The 17,920-nt window shown below is 36.9% G+C and overlaps 1 protein-coding gene across 8 annotated transcripts in view; it reads right to left on the reverse strand.

Annotated features, from left to right (window-relative positions):
- LOC588428 (interaptin) overlaps positions 1 to 17,920 on the reverse strand; it is an 80,220-nt gene that overhangs the window by 1,243 nt on the left and 61,057 nt on the right. For all 8 annotated transcript variants that reach the window (XM_030973192.1, XM_030973193.1, XM_030973196.1 and 5 more), the window contains one exon: positions 15,108 to 15,293. In XM_030973192.1, the coding sequence (XP_030829052.1) occupies positions 15,108 to 15,293 (186 nt within the window). The remainder of the gene's footprint in view (positions 1 to 15,107; positions 15,294 to 17,920) is intronic.

Raw genomic sequence — 17,920 nt, forward strand, 5'->3', positions numbered from 1 at the left:
GAGTAAAGGAGAAAGAAAAAGGAGGGGAAAAAAGACCATCGGTAATCGCTGTAATTGGGCTCCAGAATCGTGAGTGTGCTTGGGCATTCAACAAGCCTCGATCCATCGACACTTCATGAGAGAGTGGAGAAGTGATATGCCCAGTGAATTGCAGAAAAGCATGTTCCTCAACAGATTGCCCCCTTTTCAATGGGAACGGTTCCAGGTTGACGACATGTACACAGATTTGTGCAAGACATAAATGTAGGGCAAAAGTCACAAAACAATAGTGAAGAATAATGAGTTTGTCATAATGTAATAAACCTTTTTACCTTGCAACTACATGTTATCAAATCGTTATCATTTGATAACTAGTTTGTGTGCCTTTAAAAAACTTTACAAAATAATGTTTTTGTTTTGTGAATTTCTTTGTTTGTTCATATAAATGTACATATAGACATTTTATATTATTAGTAATGGGGTTTGCCATTAATAGGCCTGAGGCCTTTGCAAATCCCACCATATTTGATTTTTTTATGTTTTATACTTGCTATTTCTCTTTCATATATTATTGTCATTGTGATTGTTTTTTTGTTTTTTTCAAATGTGAAAATCTAAAGAATTGAATTTTGTTTGTGAATACAAGTACATGTTCACCTAAGCACCTACCTGTATAATACAAATATAAAACCTAAAACCTCAAACAGAAACATGAGCCTTTTGAGATGAAAAGAATTAATATTTCATTAATCTTAAAATACAGAGCCTTAGATGTCACATGAATTCAATGGCATCATCATGGTTTACAGAACAGTAGAAATATATCAAAGACTGTAAGCCTTTAATCCTTACTTAAATTCATCAATGAACATGCTTAAAGTCAGAAGTGTGATCATGCATAAATATTATGTATGTATAATTCAGTTTCAGAACTTAATATTGCTTCCATTCCCCTATTCCCTAATCTTCAAGAATTGCAAACAAGCAAATTTCCTTGCTCTTTCACTGCCTGTACTTTCATATTCTATAAGAATGTTTGCTGAGAAGGGCTTGTATTGTAAACGGGGAGCTGAAGTTAATCTTGATTTAAGCTCATACTTCCGCTAGCCTGTGACTGTGGGGTCGGGCAACTCTTTGAGCAGCTGCGACATCCTCGTCACAGCGGCGATGACCAATCCTTCGGGGGGGTCACATAAAGCAGTTAGCTTGAATACTGGGTGGAGAGGGCTGTGTAAAGTTAGAGGGTAACCAATGCCTCCCGTCACAAGTGCCTCTTCATTTCGCCAGATATCAACCCTTATGAGCCACACTGGACAAGGAATATTTACTTCCTTTCCGACCCTCCCACAGAATGCCTATGTACTATGCCGCTAACACAATGAGCCTTGCTTGAGAAACTCCCCAGCATGACGTGTTTGAAAAGAAGCATGTCATGTTACCCTCAGCAAATATTGGCGATGATCGACTGATGCACCCTGGGAGATGATCTGCAGGGAGGAAGGTGTTGCGCATAATTGAAAACTCTTATAGGTTTGGAGAGGCAAGAACATTCGCGGTGACGAATGTGATAGACGATGATCTGTCTCTCCCACATACTTTGCACTCCAAATACCTGCCTCATCTTGAAAAATAATTCACAGCTGTGACATAACAATCAATAAAAGATGGGCTATTTTGTTCCCTCACCTGCTAGGAAAGTAATCATAAACATAATTGCTCGATGCACAAGCTCATTATAGATATTTATAAAGGCTAATTATGTCAATGGCCTTAATTGATTAATCTCAGAGGAATACTCTCCTGATAGTAGGATTACTTATTTTTATCATGTTAGTAAGAATATTTTAAAAGAAATAAGTGAATAGAATTCAGAACATGTAGCATTAAACACCAAAAACTCTACATGTAAGTGGCAGATGAGAAACAGAGATAAAGAGAGAGAGAGAGAGAAGGGGTGGAGGAGCAATATAACTAATATGAGAGTGAAAGCAAAATAAAGAAGAATAAATATGGATTGAGAATTCAGGGTGATTCTAAGTATAAGACCCAATAGCCCATTTATCAGTTGTTTTCTTCAATCCTATACCTTAATTAAGTCATTTAGTCCCAGATGACTAATTAATAGAATATTTCCCTAAATACGTCAGATTTTCCTTTGGCAATAGTTGGATTCATGGTCTACCTAAGCTTTCACAATCAACTAAATTAAACGAGCCATGTCTAGCTTGAGTATTGAACTTAATTGTGAGAACGGAAATGGTATTAAACTTTGATAGTACCATGATTAAGAACATCTTAAGTATATTTCAAATAATCATAATGAAAGAAGAATTAAGGGGATGGAATGCATGTACCTGACAAGTCATAACAAAGTAGAGGAAAATTGTGTCTGTAACAGTCATTGAATGATGCTTTTTATCTTTTGCCTCAAACTGTACATACGAGAGAGGAAAACAAAATTAAATGCAGAAGGAGAGAGGAAAGAAGAAAGATATGACTATTAAGGTAGAATAATATGTTCACGAATGAAAAGGATTGAAATATGAGAGGGAAAAAAAAGTGAGATAGCGAGAGAGAAAAAAGGGGTGAAGTAAAAGAGGAAGAAGAAGAGTGATGGACAGAAGGACAGATAGAGGGAAAAAAGGAAAATGGGAGGGAAAGAGATGGTGAGAACAGGAGAAACTTGTGGTAAAGGTGAGATGGAGAGAGAGGAGCCATGGAATAAAATATGAGGCTAATTAACTGGCTGGTACAAAATAACCTATCCAAAAATGAGGATAATTCATTTAGCAATTTAAAAATATACTTACCTGTACATAATGACAGTGGTCATCAACAGAAAATGTTCAAATTGGCAGTTCTAGTGCTTTCTCCCCTGGCAATCTATTTTACCCTTGCACACTATTAGCTTGTTTATTATCCAAATTGTCCTTTCATACCCCCAAGTCTAGATTCGGAGGGCATTCTAGGTTGACATTATTTCATTACTCTCCAATGCTGCCCATTTGATATCCAAGGCAGGTGATTGTTAAAGAGGGGCCATGGAAGGAAAACACAGTGACATACAGGTAGAAAATGATACGCAGGAAGACAGTTGTAGCAGAATTGTATTAACAGATTTTCTGAAACAGTCATATTGAAAGTGAGGAAAAGTGACAGAAAAGAGAGAGAGAGAGAAAGATAGAAAAAATGATAGGGAAAACTCCTTAGGAAGGGGGGGGGGGGGGCAAATCCAATTCACTCCTCCTCTATTTACCCACTGGAAGAAAGATTGAAAGAAACAGATTTTTTTTTTGAAGAAGAAGAAGAAGAAAAGGAAGGAATGAAAAGAAAAAAAACAGAAAGAAAGAAATAAAGCAAGAAAGAGTAGCAAAGAGTTCAGGAAATGGAAACAGCTCCATGTACTGTTTGCAATAACAACCTGTATAAACAAATTAGGATTACAAATGACAGATCCTTTAATTTACATCTAAATGTGCAGTATCCCCCTCCTATTCTTATTCAGACCATGATATCCCAACAAGGAAATGATTTAGGATGATAAGAAGAGGGGAATTTCCCTTCCCCATTCCTGTGTTGGTTAACAAAACTCCTCTGGGGAGGAGCAAATCTAATTCACTCTTCCTCTTCTATTTACCCGCAGTGCTTTGATTCTCAATAAAGGAAGTTCAGGGCGATGAGTAAAAAAGGAAACCTTTCACACCAGTTGACATGGCCATCTTGATGATTCCCAACGACCACCTCTTATTTCATTCCCACCAGTAGTCTCTGGTTTCCATGGTAATGATTCAGCATCTTTTGCTCCAATTTTGGGCACCAAGCCTACCCTAGTTTCTCTGCCAACAGGGGAGAGGATTAATCTCTGTCATTGGCCAGAAATAGCGCTAGAAAAGACCAGTCAAGGCAAAGAAGAAGATAATGTTGATCGATTTTAGCGCTGAAAACTGATGTTTTCGAAACGGTACTAGAAGGAAGCTTTGTTGTGAGCCAAGGGGATGTTGTTCCGTGTACTGCTGTGAGAATGGACCATAAACAAGATCAGGTTCACTTTTACGTTATATTTAGATTGTATTGATGTCTATCTTATTTATTGTTGGTTCTTGAAAACATATTTTCTTCACACTCTGCTTACTGTATTTTCATTACTTTGCAAAGAAAAATCTCAGGCATGCATGTGAAATTTCAAAAGCTTTAATTTTTCTTCAAAATTTAACGCAACTGTTTTTTCAAGGCGAAAATATTTAAACTTACATAGAATTAAAGCATATGATGCAAAATACATCAACATAAATCAGGATGCAATTAAAAAATCAATTGGAAAATCATTAACAAACATTAAATTGATAGCACACCGAGGAATCTGTAGTGCAAGGAGGAGATGTGTCAGGAAAAAAAAAAGAGAGCATCGATTCCGGCAAGAAAGCATTCAGCTGAATCAACAGCAACACTAAGTACAGGCAATTGATGAGGTATTCAATGCTACTCTCTATCTCAGATATCAATTACAGGTAACCAGATACCAGACTCTTCATGCCCTGGCCACATTCGTAATTGAATGCATGGGTATATCATCCAGGAGAAATAATGTCGGTCACGTCCGTGGGATGTTGACAGCAGACACTCTTGGCACTCTTGACCTTGAGAGACGTGTAGAGGCAGACCAATACATTACTTGGTGAATTCAAACACTATGATAATGGAATGAACTTGACATCTTCTGCTCTACATTAATCACCATGCATAGTTAAGGAAACTGATCAAGTACTTCACAAATTTAACCCGTTGACTATTCCATTATAAATTTCATATAGGCCGTATACAGGGACCACTCAGTTCCTATGGTAGACGGGATTAGACAAAGCAAACTTGTAAAAAATGGTATACCAAGCAATATATAGAATATTGAATATAGAAAGTAAAGTCTTTAAAGGTAAAGACCAGTTATGGTCATGCGATTGCATTGTGAAAGAAACGTTGTGGAATCGATCAGAAAAGGTTGATCATCTAGCATCTAGCATTTGCAAGGTTCTGGAATCATCAAAATGATAAGAAATTTGGCCCATTCTTCGTAAAGTTACAAGCACTATACACAGAAAGATGTATATGGGACTACCCTATATCTCTCACAGACCATGAGAGAAACAAATTTACCAAATATATGAATTAGTAGGCGGTTTCCCGGCAAATTTTTTTATCATCATGTATTAGTCAAAACATATTCTTTCACATGATTGGTAATGAGAGCTTCCATTTCATTTTTTGAAATTGGGGCGTTTCCAATACTGGTCTACCTTTAATAATGACACATGTAAACTAGACTTGTATAATTCATAAGTTGTGAGCCAAAAGGGTTATTGCCATTCTAGTTCTTAGCATTACAAGTCAATCTGCATCCTCTTACTATGCTATAAGAGGTGGCTCAAAGACTGAAAGTGTCGGCATTCTGGAGAAGACCGACAATGCTGCGATAGAGAGAGACAGAGGAGTGAATTTGACAAATGGCGCAATTAAATCAAAAGAAGGCTTAACATACTGTCCCAAGGCCTTGAGAATAGGTTTCTTAAGCATGTTACAGTTCTTGAAATAGGTCAGATGACAGCCATAATACCCCTGATCTTTTTGCATTAAGGAAAAAGCAGTCAATATCTCTGGTAGATATGAAAGTACTGGGGGAAAATGTGATTGGAGGACAGCTAAAAGGTTCGCAGACCATACCTTCATCAAATGACCATACATAATTCATCCTTTAAGGCATGGCTCTTCAAATGCCTTCATAATCTAAATATGACATGTAACAGCTTAAAAATGAAGACCTCATTTTTATGCAACAAGTTTGTGTAGTCCCATATACATCTTTCTGTGTACAGTGCTTGTTACTTTTACCAAGACTGGGTCAAAGTTCTGATCATTTTGATGATTCCAGAATCTTGCAGTTCACACCAGTACTTGTATATGCTAGATGATCAACTTTTTCTGATTGATTCCACATCGTCTCTTTCACAATGCAATTGCTTGACCTGAACTCAACTCTATCTTTTAATATACCTTTTTCCAAGAAGAAAGTAAATATATACATGTATATTAATCATACACTTCATAGTTGGCCCAAATTGTAGTGTCTCACATACTTGAAATATCAATCATGGTTAAAAAGCATGCTTATTCCATTTGAACCTGCATGTCTATCACTGGCAAAATAGTAACAAATTGTTTACTTTCTAAAGGTTACTGCACGTTTTAAAGGAATTACTACTCTGTTTCTCTCAGAAATACGGTGAATGGTTTAGTTTACTTTTTACTTTTCAACAAAATATTTTAGTAAATGAGTAAGCTTTTCATAGGACCCGGTTCCCTCCTTTTTGATGATTCCATGGAATAAAAGTATCTACTTCTAAAAATATCTGAATCATGTTTAAACACTTACATTCCCCTGGGTTTTAATTAACAAGTGCCATGTAGCATTCTCTTCCCCCTCTAGCACCCTTCCCTTTAATCTTATCTCTGGTCCCAGGACACACCCAGCACCTGGTAGGCTGTTAGTGCAGTGAGCTGGTACAGTGAAACCAACAAATTTAGGAAGACTTTCAGCATGGTTAGGATCTTGTGTTCACACACAATATAAAGTATTTATGAAATGATGAAAAGCTGGTCACACTATGGACATCAGCCTAAAGTTTGAAATTTCAAAATCAGAATCCAAGCCTCAAAACTAAAAGACAGTTATCGGGTTCACAATCTTATGTTCAAACATGGCATAAAGCAGTCTATGTTATGACAAAAGAGTCACTGTCAGCGTTTTGAGTCTCTGATTAGACATTCACACACAATGCTCAGTCAGTCCAGCATGTTACTTCCACTTCACACCAGCCTAGTTCAGCGTGTCACTAACCGGCGATGATATATACACTGTACAACTGCAGAGCTCAGACCAATATCCTACTTATAAAAATACACTATGTTCACACAAGCCCAGAAAAGTGTTTCAATCACTAGATAAAATATTGGTAAAAAGGCTCAACCATCGTTTTACTCAACAGTGAGGACACACTAATTCATTGAACTCAAACTGGCGTTTCACTACCCATTTAGTTCCCAATGACCACATCTTTTCGTTCCTTGTACGTTCTTCACATGATGAATATGTGTGACTGTAATCAATATTGGTGGCTGTTGAAACATTATACATCCTATGCCTGTGAATTTCAAGTATGGCTGGGGTAAATCACTATTGATAGCCCTTGATTTTCTGTTGTAATTGTATATCCAATTAAAGTCCATGTCTTGTGTTCGCCAGAGGATTCACTTTTGAATTTCGTCACCACGTATTGAAGCATTATTCCACTGGATACCGCAGGGAAGCTAAGAGGGGTGTGCCCCTATGGCTTAATGGAATGCATCCACTCCAAATGGGTCATTTCTCTCTGCATATTCACCAACAGACCAACCTTGATGGAACCAGTGCACGTGTGAGGCTAGACAGGATGCTATAATACTTGAGATTTGTTTCATTGCTTTCCATTATTCATTGGTGTCCAGATCATTTAGTCTTCAAGTCTTATTGTAGCTGCCTCACCAGAAGGTATTTCTCAAACTCCATTACAAGCCAATTTCCTAAAGTTTTAGTCAATGCTTCAAGAAATTATTTTTTTCCTATTTCCTTCTGCTTTAATATAAATGAGCTTAATACAAGTATATAAGTAGATTTGGCTCTTTGAAAGGGGTCATATTCTAAATGTCATATATGTCTGTTATACTCTAAATTTTCCAGACATAGTAGGTTTTATCATAGCGGCACTGAAATTGTTTGAAAGATTTCCTGTGATTTGTCCTTCCTCTCTCTGTCTCCTGCTATTTCTCTCTGTCTCTATCTTCGTTGATCAAAATGTTCATGTTACAATTTTTCAGAAATTGTAGCATATGCACGGCATCATGAAAGGGAAAATCTCTTTCCCCTTTCAGAAGAAATTTACTTAAGGGAGAGTAACAAAAAAGCTGCAAGTGTGCTATTTGACACTGAAGTTTGCAATGGAGATACATGAATCTAAAATTTTATGGAATCCATTAAAAAAGAAGAAACCAGAGAGAAATCTTCTTCACCCAAAATAATATTTGACAATCACGCCGATTCCCTGCTTCTCTCTTATATCAAGTCAATCAAAGAAGTCATAATGGCATTCAAAACACTGTACTGGGTAAGCAAGCGACAGTGTACAATGAGAGCTTGAAAGGGAGTGATGTGCATTGAGTGGGGATAGAGAGGGAGAAAGAGTGAGAGCAAGAGGTAGAGTAGTAAAGAGATATTTTGAAGTAGTGTAATGAGATTTGTTGCGGTATTGCAAAGCAGGCCAATCAATTCATCAATTCCAATAAGACCTTTAAGCCTCATGGAAAGGTAACGGCGTTTTCAATGACATTACTTTCTCTGAATATCCCGTTAGCTTACATATGTAGATATCAAACGGGAGGCAGGGCCTGACGCACCTATTTTTGGCACAGAAGGAATTCGAGTGTGGATGAATCGGACTTTTATCCTATCACGGCAAACTGATTTTGATTTGATAAAGATGTGGCTATGAACTGGTGGGTGGATGTAATAAGCCATGCTGTCACAATCTCTTCCGTTTTCCCGCTATCCAGCCCTCTCAACGACCAGCAAACTGTCTTAATCTAATAGACTGAAGCGATATGACCATGAGGGAAATACGGAAAGAGAGAAGGGTTGGAGGGGAAGAGAGGAGGGGGACGGGAAGAGAGGAAGGGGGACAGGAAAAATGATGGAGAGATGAGGAAAGAGAATATACATGTATAGTAAGTACAGGAGATGGGATCATTTTAGAATGATGACGATGTAAGGTAGCATAAGTGGGAAATGAGTGAAAGAGGACACTAACTTGTCAGGCAGAGGAAACATGAGATAGATTGAGTGGGAGAAAGAGAGAGAGAGAGAGAGAGGGGGGAGGGGTGTGGAGAGAGGGACAAAGAGGGATACAGGATGTAGATAAAAAGAGTGATATGGGATATGAAGAGAAAACCACCTTAATGGTAAGGTAGACACAGGTGTAAAATAGTGGACTGACTACTTTGAATGAGAATGGAGAAAACCTCCACCTTCCCGTCTCTAGAAAAAATGGGGTGAGGGGGGGGGGGGGGGGGGGGAGACTGGGTACCTGACAGATGTTAACACAGAGATAATGACCTAGCTTTTAAGAATAAATCAACAGCCAAATTCATGAAAAACGAAGGCAGAGCAGTCTGAGTGAAAAGGAAATTACTTTAGCTAAAACAAAACCAAAACAAAACCCTCCAGTTGGAGAAAGATAACATCATTAGATACAGCAGAAACACAGTGAGATGCATGAACGAATGAATGAAGATAGAGTATATGGGGTAAGGGGTAGGGGGAAACAAAACTAGAAATAAATTACACAATAGTGTATAAAAAGGTCGCGTAACACCAAGAAAAAGGTAAAAGGAAACTGAAAAGTGAGAATGAAAATGGGACATGGCAGCAGGATATACAAGTGGGTCGTACAGTGGCCATGATATACTGTCATCAAAATCTAATATTGTGAGCTGAGAAGCTAGAAGGACATTCTCTCTTTGTTACAGCATACAGGTTAATGCCTTTCGGGCTCTCTGCAGATCATTATGAACTCTACTACTTTTGGGTGGTGGCATCAAAATTTAAAAGGGATGGTCAATTCCAAAATGAGTCATGGAGCTAGGGGAAGGTTTAGGCATAAACTGACCTGTTTTCTACTTTAAACCCTGAAGTCAAACACATGTTTATTCCTATGTTAATTGGGGATGCTACCTTTCCACCCCTACCTCAATATACAGTTAGCAACTAAATTATTGACACCCTTACCAAGTTTTGAAAAATTGATTTATCCTAATTTATGTTTCTTGAGAAGCTTTCATCTGAATGTATTCAACGAAGGCCTTAATTCAACCAGTCCACCTTTAATTTTTGAGTAATGTAAAAAAAAACATTAAAAAAAACAACAAAACATCAAATTAATATTAGGAATGTGAATAATTCAGTTGTTAGCTGTGACCCCCCCCCCCCCCCAAAAAAAAGAAAGAAAAAAAGGTAACAGTCATACATCTGATAATACATAATTATGTACACTAACAAGGGGTGTGTTCACACTCACTTGAATGCGTATGGTACAGTAGGTATGTAGTGTACATTTAGCAGTATGATACCTGTTTGTATTCACCAGCAAAGAAGCTGAAGGAAACCAGAAAGACACAAATTGGAAGGGGGGGGGGGGCGGTCGAAATGATCATGATGGTGATTATAATGCACAGAACTGTTACAGCCATATAAAATGTTAAATGATTTGTTAAAGACATAACTAAAACCTCTTTAAAACCGACTGTAGAACAATAACAATCTAATATCAGACAAATACCCTGTTACATGAATCTTTATAATATATTTTGACAAATATTTGAAAATCCAAACCAAAACCAGGAACAGCAGGTGAAAAAATAATACTGGAAAGGAATCTATTGTGACAATGCCTCATTTAAATGAACTTTATCGACAGGATGACAAACCTCCTGAAAACAAAACTGAAAAATGTAAATTTGCAGGATATTTAATGTTGATAGATGATGGATATAGAGAGGGAGGGTGAGGAAGATGTGGAATAAATAAGAAGGTGTAAATTACACTGTAATTAGATCCATGAAATGATTATACTTCAAATGAGAAAAAAGGAAAAATATGTAAATACCGTGAGAGAATGGTAAGGCAGACAATTATTAGCAAGACAGAGAGTAAGGGGGAGAGGGGGGAATAGAGAGGGGGATAGATACATTGAGACGGGCAGAGAAGCAAAGAGAAAACAGAGAGAAACAAACTGGCAAAGACAGAGAGGTATAGTGAAAGCAAGACAGATCAAGAAACAGAAAAACAGAGAGGGAGACATATTTAAAGGGTAAGGGAGAGAGAAATCCTGCACTGGCCATGAGAGATTTGAAGCTGGTTTCATCTAAATCTAATCTGTCTGCCTCTTGAGACAAATCTGATGAATATGGTTTAAATGAGACCCATGGAAGCGTGTGGAATTTCAATATAATGCCTGACAAACTTGGAATATAAACGGGGCAACATCTGCACTCAATGACAAAGTGCGTACACAGATACCTACCCTTACAATGGCAGGCAGAGTGAGTAAAGGAGATCACAGAGAGAAATTAAACCTTCATAAACACCCCTACCCTGGCCGGTCAATCCCTGGGAATCATTCAAGGACTATAAATAGTCTGGAGTGTCTATCCAGAGAAAGCATTAAGTCCTCCTAAAGAGGGGATAATTCAGTTAGGATAAAAGTGACAGTACATCAACCGCAAAATGTGTACTGATGGTACATTATTTACAGGAAACATTCAATTCAAGCATAGCATCATTGATTGATTCCTTTCATATTGCTAAAACATTTTCACATCTATTGAAGATACATGCATTGTCACGTATGAGGTGAAAGAAGAAACTATAATTGTGTAATGTAATAAAAACCATGACATGATTAACGATGGGGAGAGTGAGTGAGTGAGAGAAAGAGAGAAAGAGAGAGAGAGAGAGAGAGAGTGTGTGTGTGTGTGTGTGTGTGACACAGAGGAAGATACATTGTAGTAATAGAGAGAAAGAGTGAAGAGGTAGAGGGAGGAATTTTGTGAGAAAAAAAGGGAAAGAGAGGAGAGAGAGAAAAATGTGTGGAAAGGCGAGACATACAGAAGGAGGGGGAGAATGAGAAAGAGAAAGATGGGAAAGAGAGAGAAAGAGAGAGAGAGAGAGAGAGAGAGAGAGAGGAGTAGAGAGAGAAAGAGAGAGAGAGAGAGAGAGAGAGAGAGTGGGGAGATATCCCGTATAGAATAGAGATTTATAAACGACTTAAAATATTAGACTTGAAAGGGATGTATAAAGAGAAGGAATTTCTAGCTCACATTAAGAGAGAAATCGGACTGAAGTCATAGAATGTTAAGAGCAAAGATCAATGACGAATGGGGGGAGGGGGGGGGGGACAGGGTTTACTGAATTAGAGGGAGAAATAGATCAAAATTTCAGGCAATACCATTGGAAGCCTCATATCAAATGCATTTCCTTGAATATCCATGTTTTGTTGTTCAGTTTGTGTACTGCAAGGCAATCAGGTAAAAGTGCTTTTATCACTTTCCCATCGCCAATGATACTACTGTATCAATTGTTAACCAAAATAATTAATTCATAGGATCAATTACTATTGAAATATAATGGTGCAGTACACATGATACTTTGTATTTGTCTACTGTGAAGGAAGTAGGAATACTAATCTTTGAGAGCTCTAGCTCTGGTGATTTTCTCAATAATATACATACATGTATTTCCTCATAGTTCATTGAAACAGTTTTCCAGAACAATTGTAGGGCCCTTCAAAGGGAAAATTATTAAATATTCTGTTTTTGCTTTTCTTCTGACATAAAGAATGCAGTATAAATGATATTTTGTATTTCTTTACTACAATTAGGAGTAAAAACAGACTTGTTCAAATATCATAAATAATATGAAGAGATAAGGGTCAGGAAGAACTTATCTAAAATGAATTCATACATCATTAGCTATAAAACATATTTCTTTAGACATCTCGTTGTTAAATTGTCCTGTAGATTCTCAAACATTGCTGGTTATATGGAACAATTTCGAAAAAAACATGATTATTAAACTTATCAAACCTTAAACTTATGTGAGCTATGTCTTTGAGCTATGTTCGTTTTATAGTGTAATGATCTTTTACTCATAAGACAAAGAAAATAAACATTTATGCAACTTTGTCTCAATAGCTAACTACCTGCAATTTTAATATACAAACAAACAAATAAATAATAACAATTTAAACATTCACAAAAGCATTCCTCTTGTAACTCTTTCTCTCACTCTCGCCATCTAATATTTATAATTATGTGTAGCTCACTTTCAAGGACTTTAGGACGGACACTAAGTATGACATAAAATGACTAATAAATATGCATTAGGATCCACTTTCTATGCCACTTGCTGGCTTCATATCTCTCAACATAAATGACTCTTTCCACTTTCCGTCATTGATATTAATTAACTGAGGATGTGCTAATGGGGGTTAGCATGAACTTAACAGTATTTTGCATCGACTCATCCATCCCCTCATCCCAGTGCGCAACATTACACAATGTGTCGTTCCCATAGTGAACCAATAGTAGACAGGCCATTTGGAATACGCCGCACACTGTTATGACACATTCAACAGTGATTAATTGATAAAAGTGCTACTTTTGTCAATATTGGCAAAGTCATTCCTCTTCTCAAAATGAGTTTTACATGTATTTATCAATTTCATACTTGAAATAATTCCATAACTTCCACTGTACCTTCATCTCATCTTTTGAGGATTTTAAAGTGCAAATTTCTCATTAAAATACAACAGGCATAACTTATTCATCTCCAGGGTGATGTATAGATGCATTAAAGGAAGCCCATATCAATTCTTCAAATTGAAATAATTTAATTATGACAATAAATAAACTGTAAATAACTCTTTAAGGTGATAAATAAAACTTTGTTTTGGGCTTTCAGTTTTACTTCCTATTTACAACAAACGGTCGTCTGTTTCTTAATTAAATGCAGTCTGAGACCTATTTTGAACTGTTTGAGAATTTGAGATGTACAGGGAAAAAGTAAGAAATAAGATACTTGTTATGCTATACATGTTTGTATTTTTAATATTTCATGATTTAGCCAGCAGGTATATTCAAAACAAATTCTTGATAAATATAACAAAAATGTGTTTTTGCTCTCTCTGTCCCTCTCCAACCATCCACTCCCCCTCTCCCTCTCTCTCTCTTAATTTTTTTTATTTTTACAATGTTCAAATTAGACCTCGAACTATTAAAAGTAGCACTTGTCAATCTAAATGTAAGTGTATTGTTCACATGTGTTGAAACACAATCAAAGTCCATGTGCTTCCAATTAAGAAGGGTGCATGCTGCCCATATCATTCACATGTATCCCAAATAACCCAAATCTAATCTCAACAGGCAAGCATGGTAAACCGATACTGTGAGCCTTGCATTAAGTGCTACATTCACAGAATAACGACAGGCTCTTGGTGGGCGAACATCCGCAATAAAGAGGGGGTAAAAGAAGACTGCATGTGTTGGATTGGCTTAAGATGTGATAAAGGGGATATTTCTGGCTATGTGGTATCCATCTACAAAGGCATGAGTTTCAATGTCCTAGAGACCCCTCAACAGTCCATTAGATCATCTGATTAAAGAAAAGTTCTGGGTAACGCAAGCTCTTCATCTCACTAAGTAAGATAAATTTCTCTTCATGTTTCCCACCTCTTTATTAAGAAACTGATCTCTACAAGGGTTTATCATCACTCTCATTAGAAGTCTGTACAGTTGTACAGCACATGCTCCAGCAACAATAGGTCCGTGATCAGCTTCCTAAGATTTACAATTCTGAAACCTCTACCCAATTGCAACCCTAACCCCAACCCTACCCGATATCTTTGATGGAGATAAACCATGGAGAGATTGCAGTCAGGGCAAATGTAGGAGCACAATTGGCATATTATCTAATAATACATTGATGTATTTGTGTTTATCAAAATTTGAGAGAGAGCAACACAATACTATAGATTGAATTCTCTTCAGATATGCACATGATGATCATTGACAAAGTGTTAATCATGAAATACAAAATAACAAGGTTTCCATCATCAAAAATAGTTGCCTTTCACATTTAAAAGGGAAAGAAAAACAGAATAAGAGCACGTACTGAGTAATGAATATATAAACTACTTTCATAAATTCATCAAAGTGTTAAAATATCTCTTAGTAAAGCTTCACTCAGAGGGGTCCTGATTAACATTGTATATAGGCTTGTATGCATTCATGGGCCCTCGTCAGAATTTTCTGAACTTGGGGGTACTATGTTAAAACTTGGGAGGAGGGGTGGGGGGGGGGGAGTGTGTTCCAGGAACCTGTTTGTGTTTTCAGTCTGAATTTGTAAGTAAAAAAAGTAAGAAAATCTAAAATTTCACCGTGCAAGAGTATTTAAAAAAAAAAAGAAGATTGTTGAAAGAATAAGTTCTTACCAGATCCCCCAGTGCCCCTCATGATCTCATCTTCCTCGTTATTATCATTAGATGGGACCTTGATGGGTGGGAGGGGCTGACTCATCTGAAGTGCGCCCTCGCTTCTTGTCCGTCCATGAGGACCAGCGCTGGAGGACGTCGGGGGTGGTGGTGACCTGGGTGTGGTCTGCGCTTTTTCCGCTTCACCTGATGGTGTAGGACAACAAAAATTGATTCTAAACTCAGGAAAAAGAAAAACATATCTTTTGCATATAAAGGTACCGGGTAATAATGATGCTCTGTTTATATCAGTGTCTTGGAAATTAAGAACTCTCTTTACACAATATCTAGTTTCATTTTTTTTTTTTGGGGGGGGGGGGGGATTTCTCAGCTAAAGAACTATTTCATGATCTGTAACAAATGCCTGCGACAAGAATGCCACAAGCAACTGGAATAACAAAGATGCTCTTTACTCTCCTGAATTTAATTAGCGGTACAATGTTTTAATTGCCCCAGAAATGTATCTTACTACATGTTAATCATTATCATTGTGAATAACAATGTTGATTATGTGATGCGCCATAATCCTATGTGTAGTGAATAGTGAAATGTAACAATAAACATTTTACTTCCTCCTCTCAATATTTCTTTTCATTAATACAATATATTTTTCTATCAACTTGGTATATATCTTTGTATATCTATCACATGTTGTACTATCAAAATGGAGGGCAAATTCTTTCAAAAAATTATGTGATTGATTACTTTTTTGGCAACTAAAAGAGTTCAAGAATATGCATGCCTTAGTAACATGTAAAAATTACTAGATGTAAGGAAATGATATTGGGAAATATGTGATGTACAAATGTCGGAGGAAACATAGCAGAAATGTGCTGTCCACAGATCAGATAAAAATGTATGCAATGTCAAACTTGACAGGAGCATGTCACTTCATACAAATTGGCTAGGGGTACTTGCAATGCATTCATGTATACATGTACCTTTGCTAAACATCCATCCTTTGAAATATTAACATCAAATCCTGACCGACTGCTGATCAAAAAAGCTCAGCAGCAAATATAGAAACAAGCAAACCAGCTCATTTTTTTTTCACTGGCAAGCACTAAATCAAATGAAACCCTAGCATTCCACGTTGAAAAAATAGGTCATCAATCTAAGTGATGAAATTCACGGAACCTAAACCAATCATGACCAATCCAATGCACTATTGATCCCGACCAGTATAGTTTCTGTCAATATGGAAGAACAAGGAAAGAAATAACACTGCTGCTGTCTATAGTGGTAATATTCTTACAATCAAACAAATATGAAATCCTTTTAATTTGATTAAACAGTTCTTGGAGTGATGAGCTGGGGATGAAATACAGTTGGAATATCCCAAGGGAACAGGAACGACACAACAACTGGGGTCGGAAGAAAGGAAAAAGGGCACAGGAGATGCAAATATGAACAGAGACAAAGTATGGATGGATTGACAACTAGGACAGTTGGTTGAAACACAAACACAAATATATGCTCTGATCATCTCATTTGGACTACTCTCAATTCCATTTATCCTTGTAAAAAGGTTGATGGAACATATGAGAAAGCAGTCACGTGAAAAGGTGACAGAAACTGAGAGGTGGATAGAGAACGAAGGTATTATTCGAATTGCAATAGAACAAATGAGATTCAGAAAAAGGAAAAAAAGAGCAATGATAGAGAAGAGAGAGGGTGAGAGGTGGAAGAATGGAGAGAGAGAGAGAGAGAGAGAGAGAGAAGGGAAAGAATGGAGGGAGACTGAGAAGGAAGGGGAGGGAGAGAGATAGAGAGGGAGAAAGGAGAGATAAAAGGAGAGAGGGATGGAGTGTTTCGGTCAGGAAAGAAACTGGGAGAGTGGGATAGAGAAAATAGAACAAGACAGAGGGGTAACAATGGAGAGAGAGCAAGGAAATAGAAAACACATGTATCCAGATGTATATGTGTAGCAAAAGAAGCATTGCTATGAAAAGTTAAAATAAAGAAGATTAACAAATTGCATTTTAAGCAATGGAAGACATACATGTAGGAGGTGAACTTATATGACACTTAAAATTACAGATAGGTGACAAGGAGAAGATAATTTACAGGAGATAACAAAATAAGAATATTAATTTAAAGAAAATACTAGAAAGAAAGAAAGAACAGGTCCGACTTCCCAACACAGGCATAATTGAAAATTTACTCGGGCTGCAGGCACCAAAAAACAACAATGAAAATTAGCCTGTTTCACCCTTCAATCCCCAGGCAATCTTTGATATTTGACTACAACAACTTTTTCAGCTCTCAATTTCCGCTTCTCGAAATTTTCATGAAAAAAGTGAAATGACAATTATTTTCTACCGAATAACATGGAATGATGACACAGTGTGGGGCGATTCATCAACTTGATTGTTATAGCGATGAAATCATTCATTATCTATAGACCTACAGTCTACTTGGCCTTAATGATGTCATTCTTCCATTTAAGCAATTAGGTTTGTCCTTAATTAAAATGATTACCAATACACAGCCCATATGCATCACTGACCGTGAATAGTTATTCATCAGAGACAAAACGCACACAGGGATAAAATGGAGAAAAAAATAGTTACTTAATACATTATATACTATATGTACTTCATAGATATTGATACTATATATACCATTACCTAATTAATCTATGAAATATATTTATGACCTTGCATGCACTTGTTCTTTTGTGTGTTGTAAATGTGCATACAAGGAAGATACCAAGTGAAAACTGTAGAGGGTACTTTTGAAACAGTAACAGGAGGTTCAATTCATATATAACA

The sequence above is a fragment of the Strongylocentrotus purpuratus genome, unplaced genomic scaffold (assembly GCF_000002235.5).
Source record: "Strongylocentrotus purpuratus isolate Spur 01 unplaced genomic scaffold, Spur_5.0 spur5_scaffold_6, whole genome shotgun sequence".
In the NCBI taxonomy this organism is placed as follows: Eukaryota; Metazoa; Echinodermata; class Echinoidea; order Camarodonta; family Strongylocentrotidae; genus Strongylocentrotus; species Strongylocentrotus purpuratus.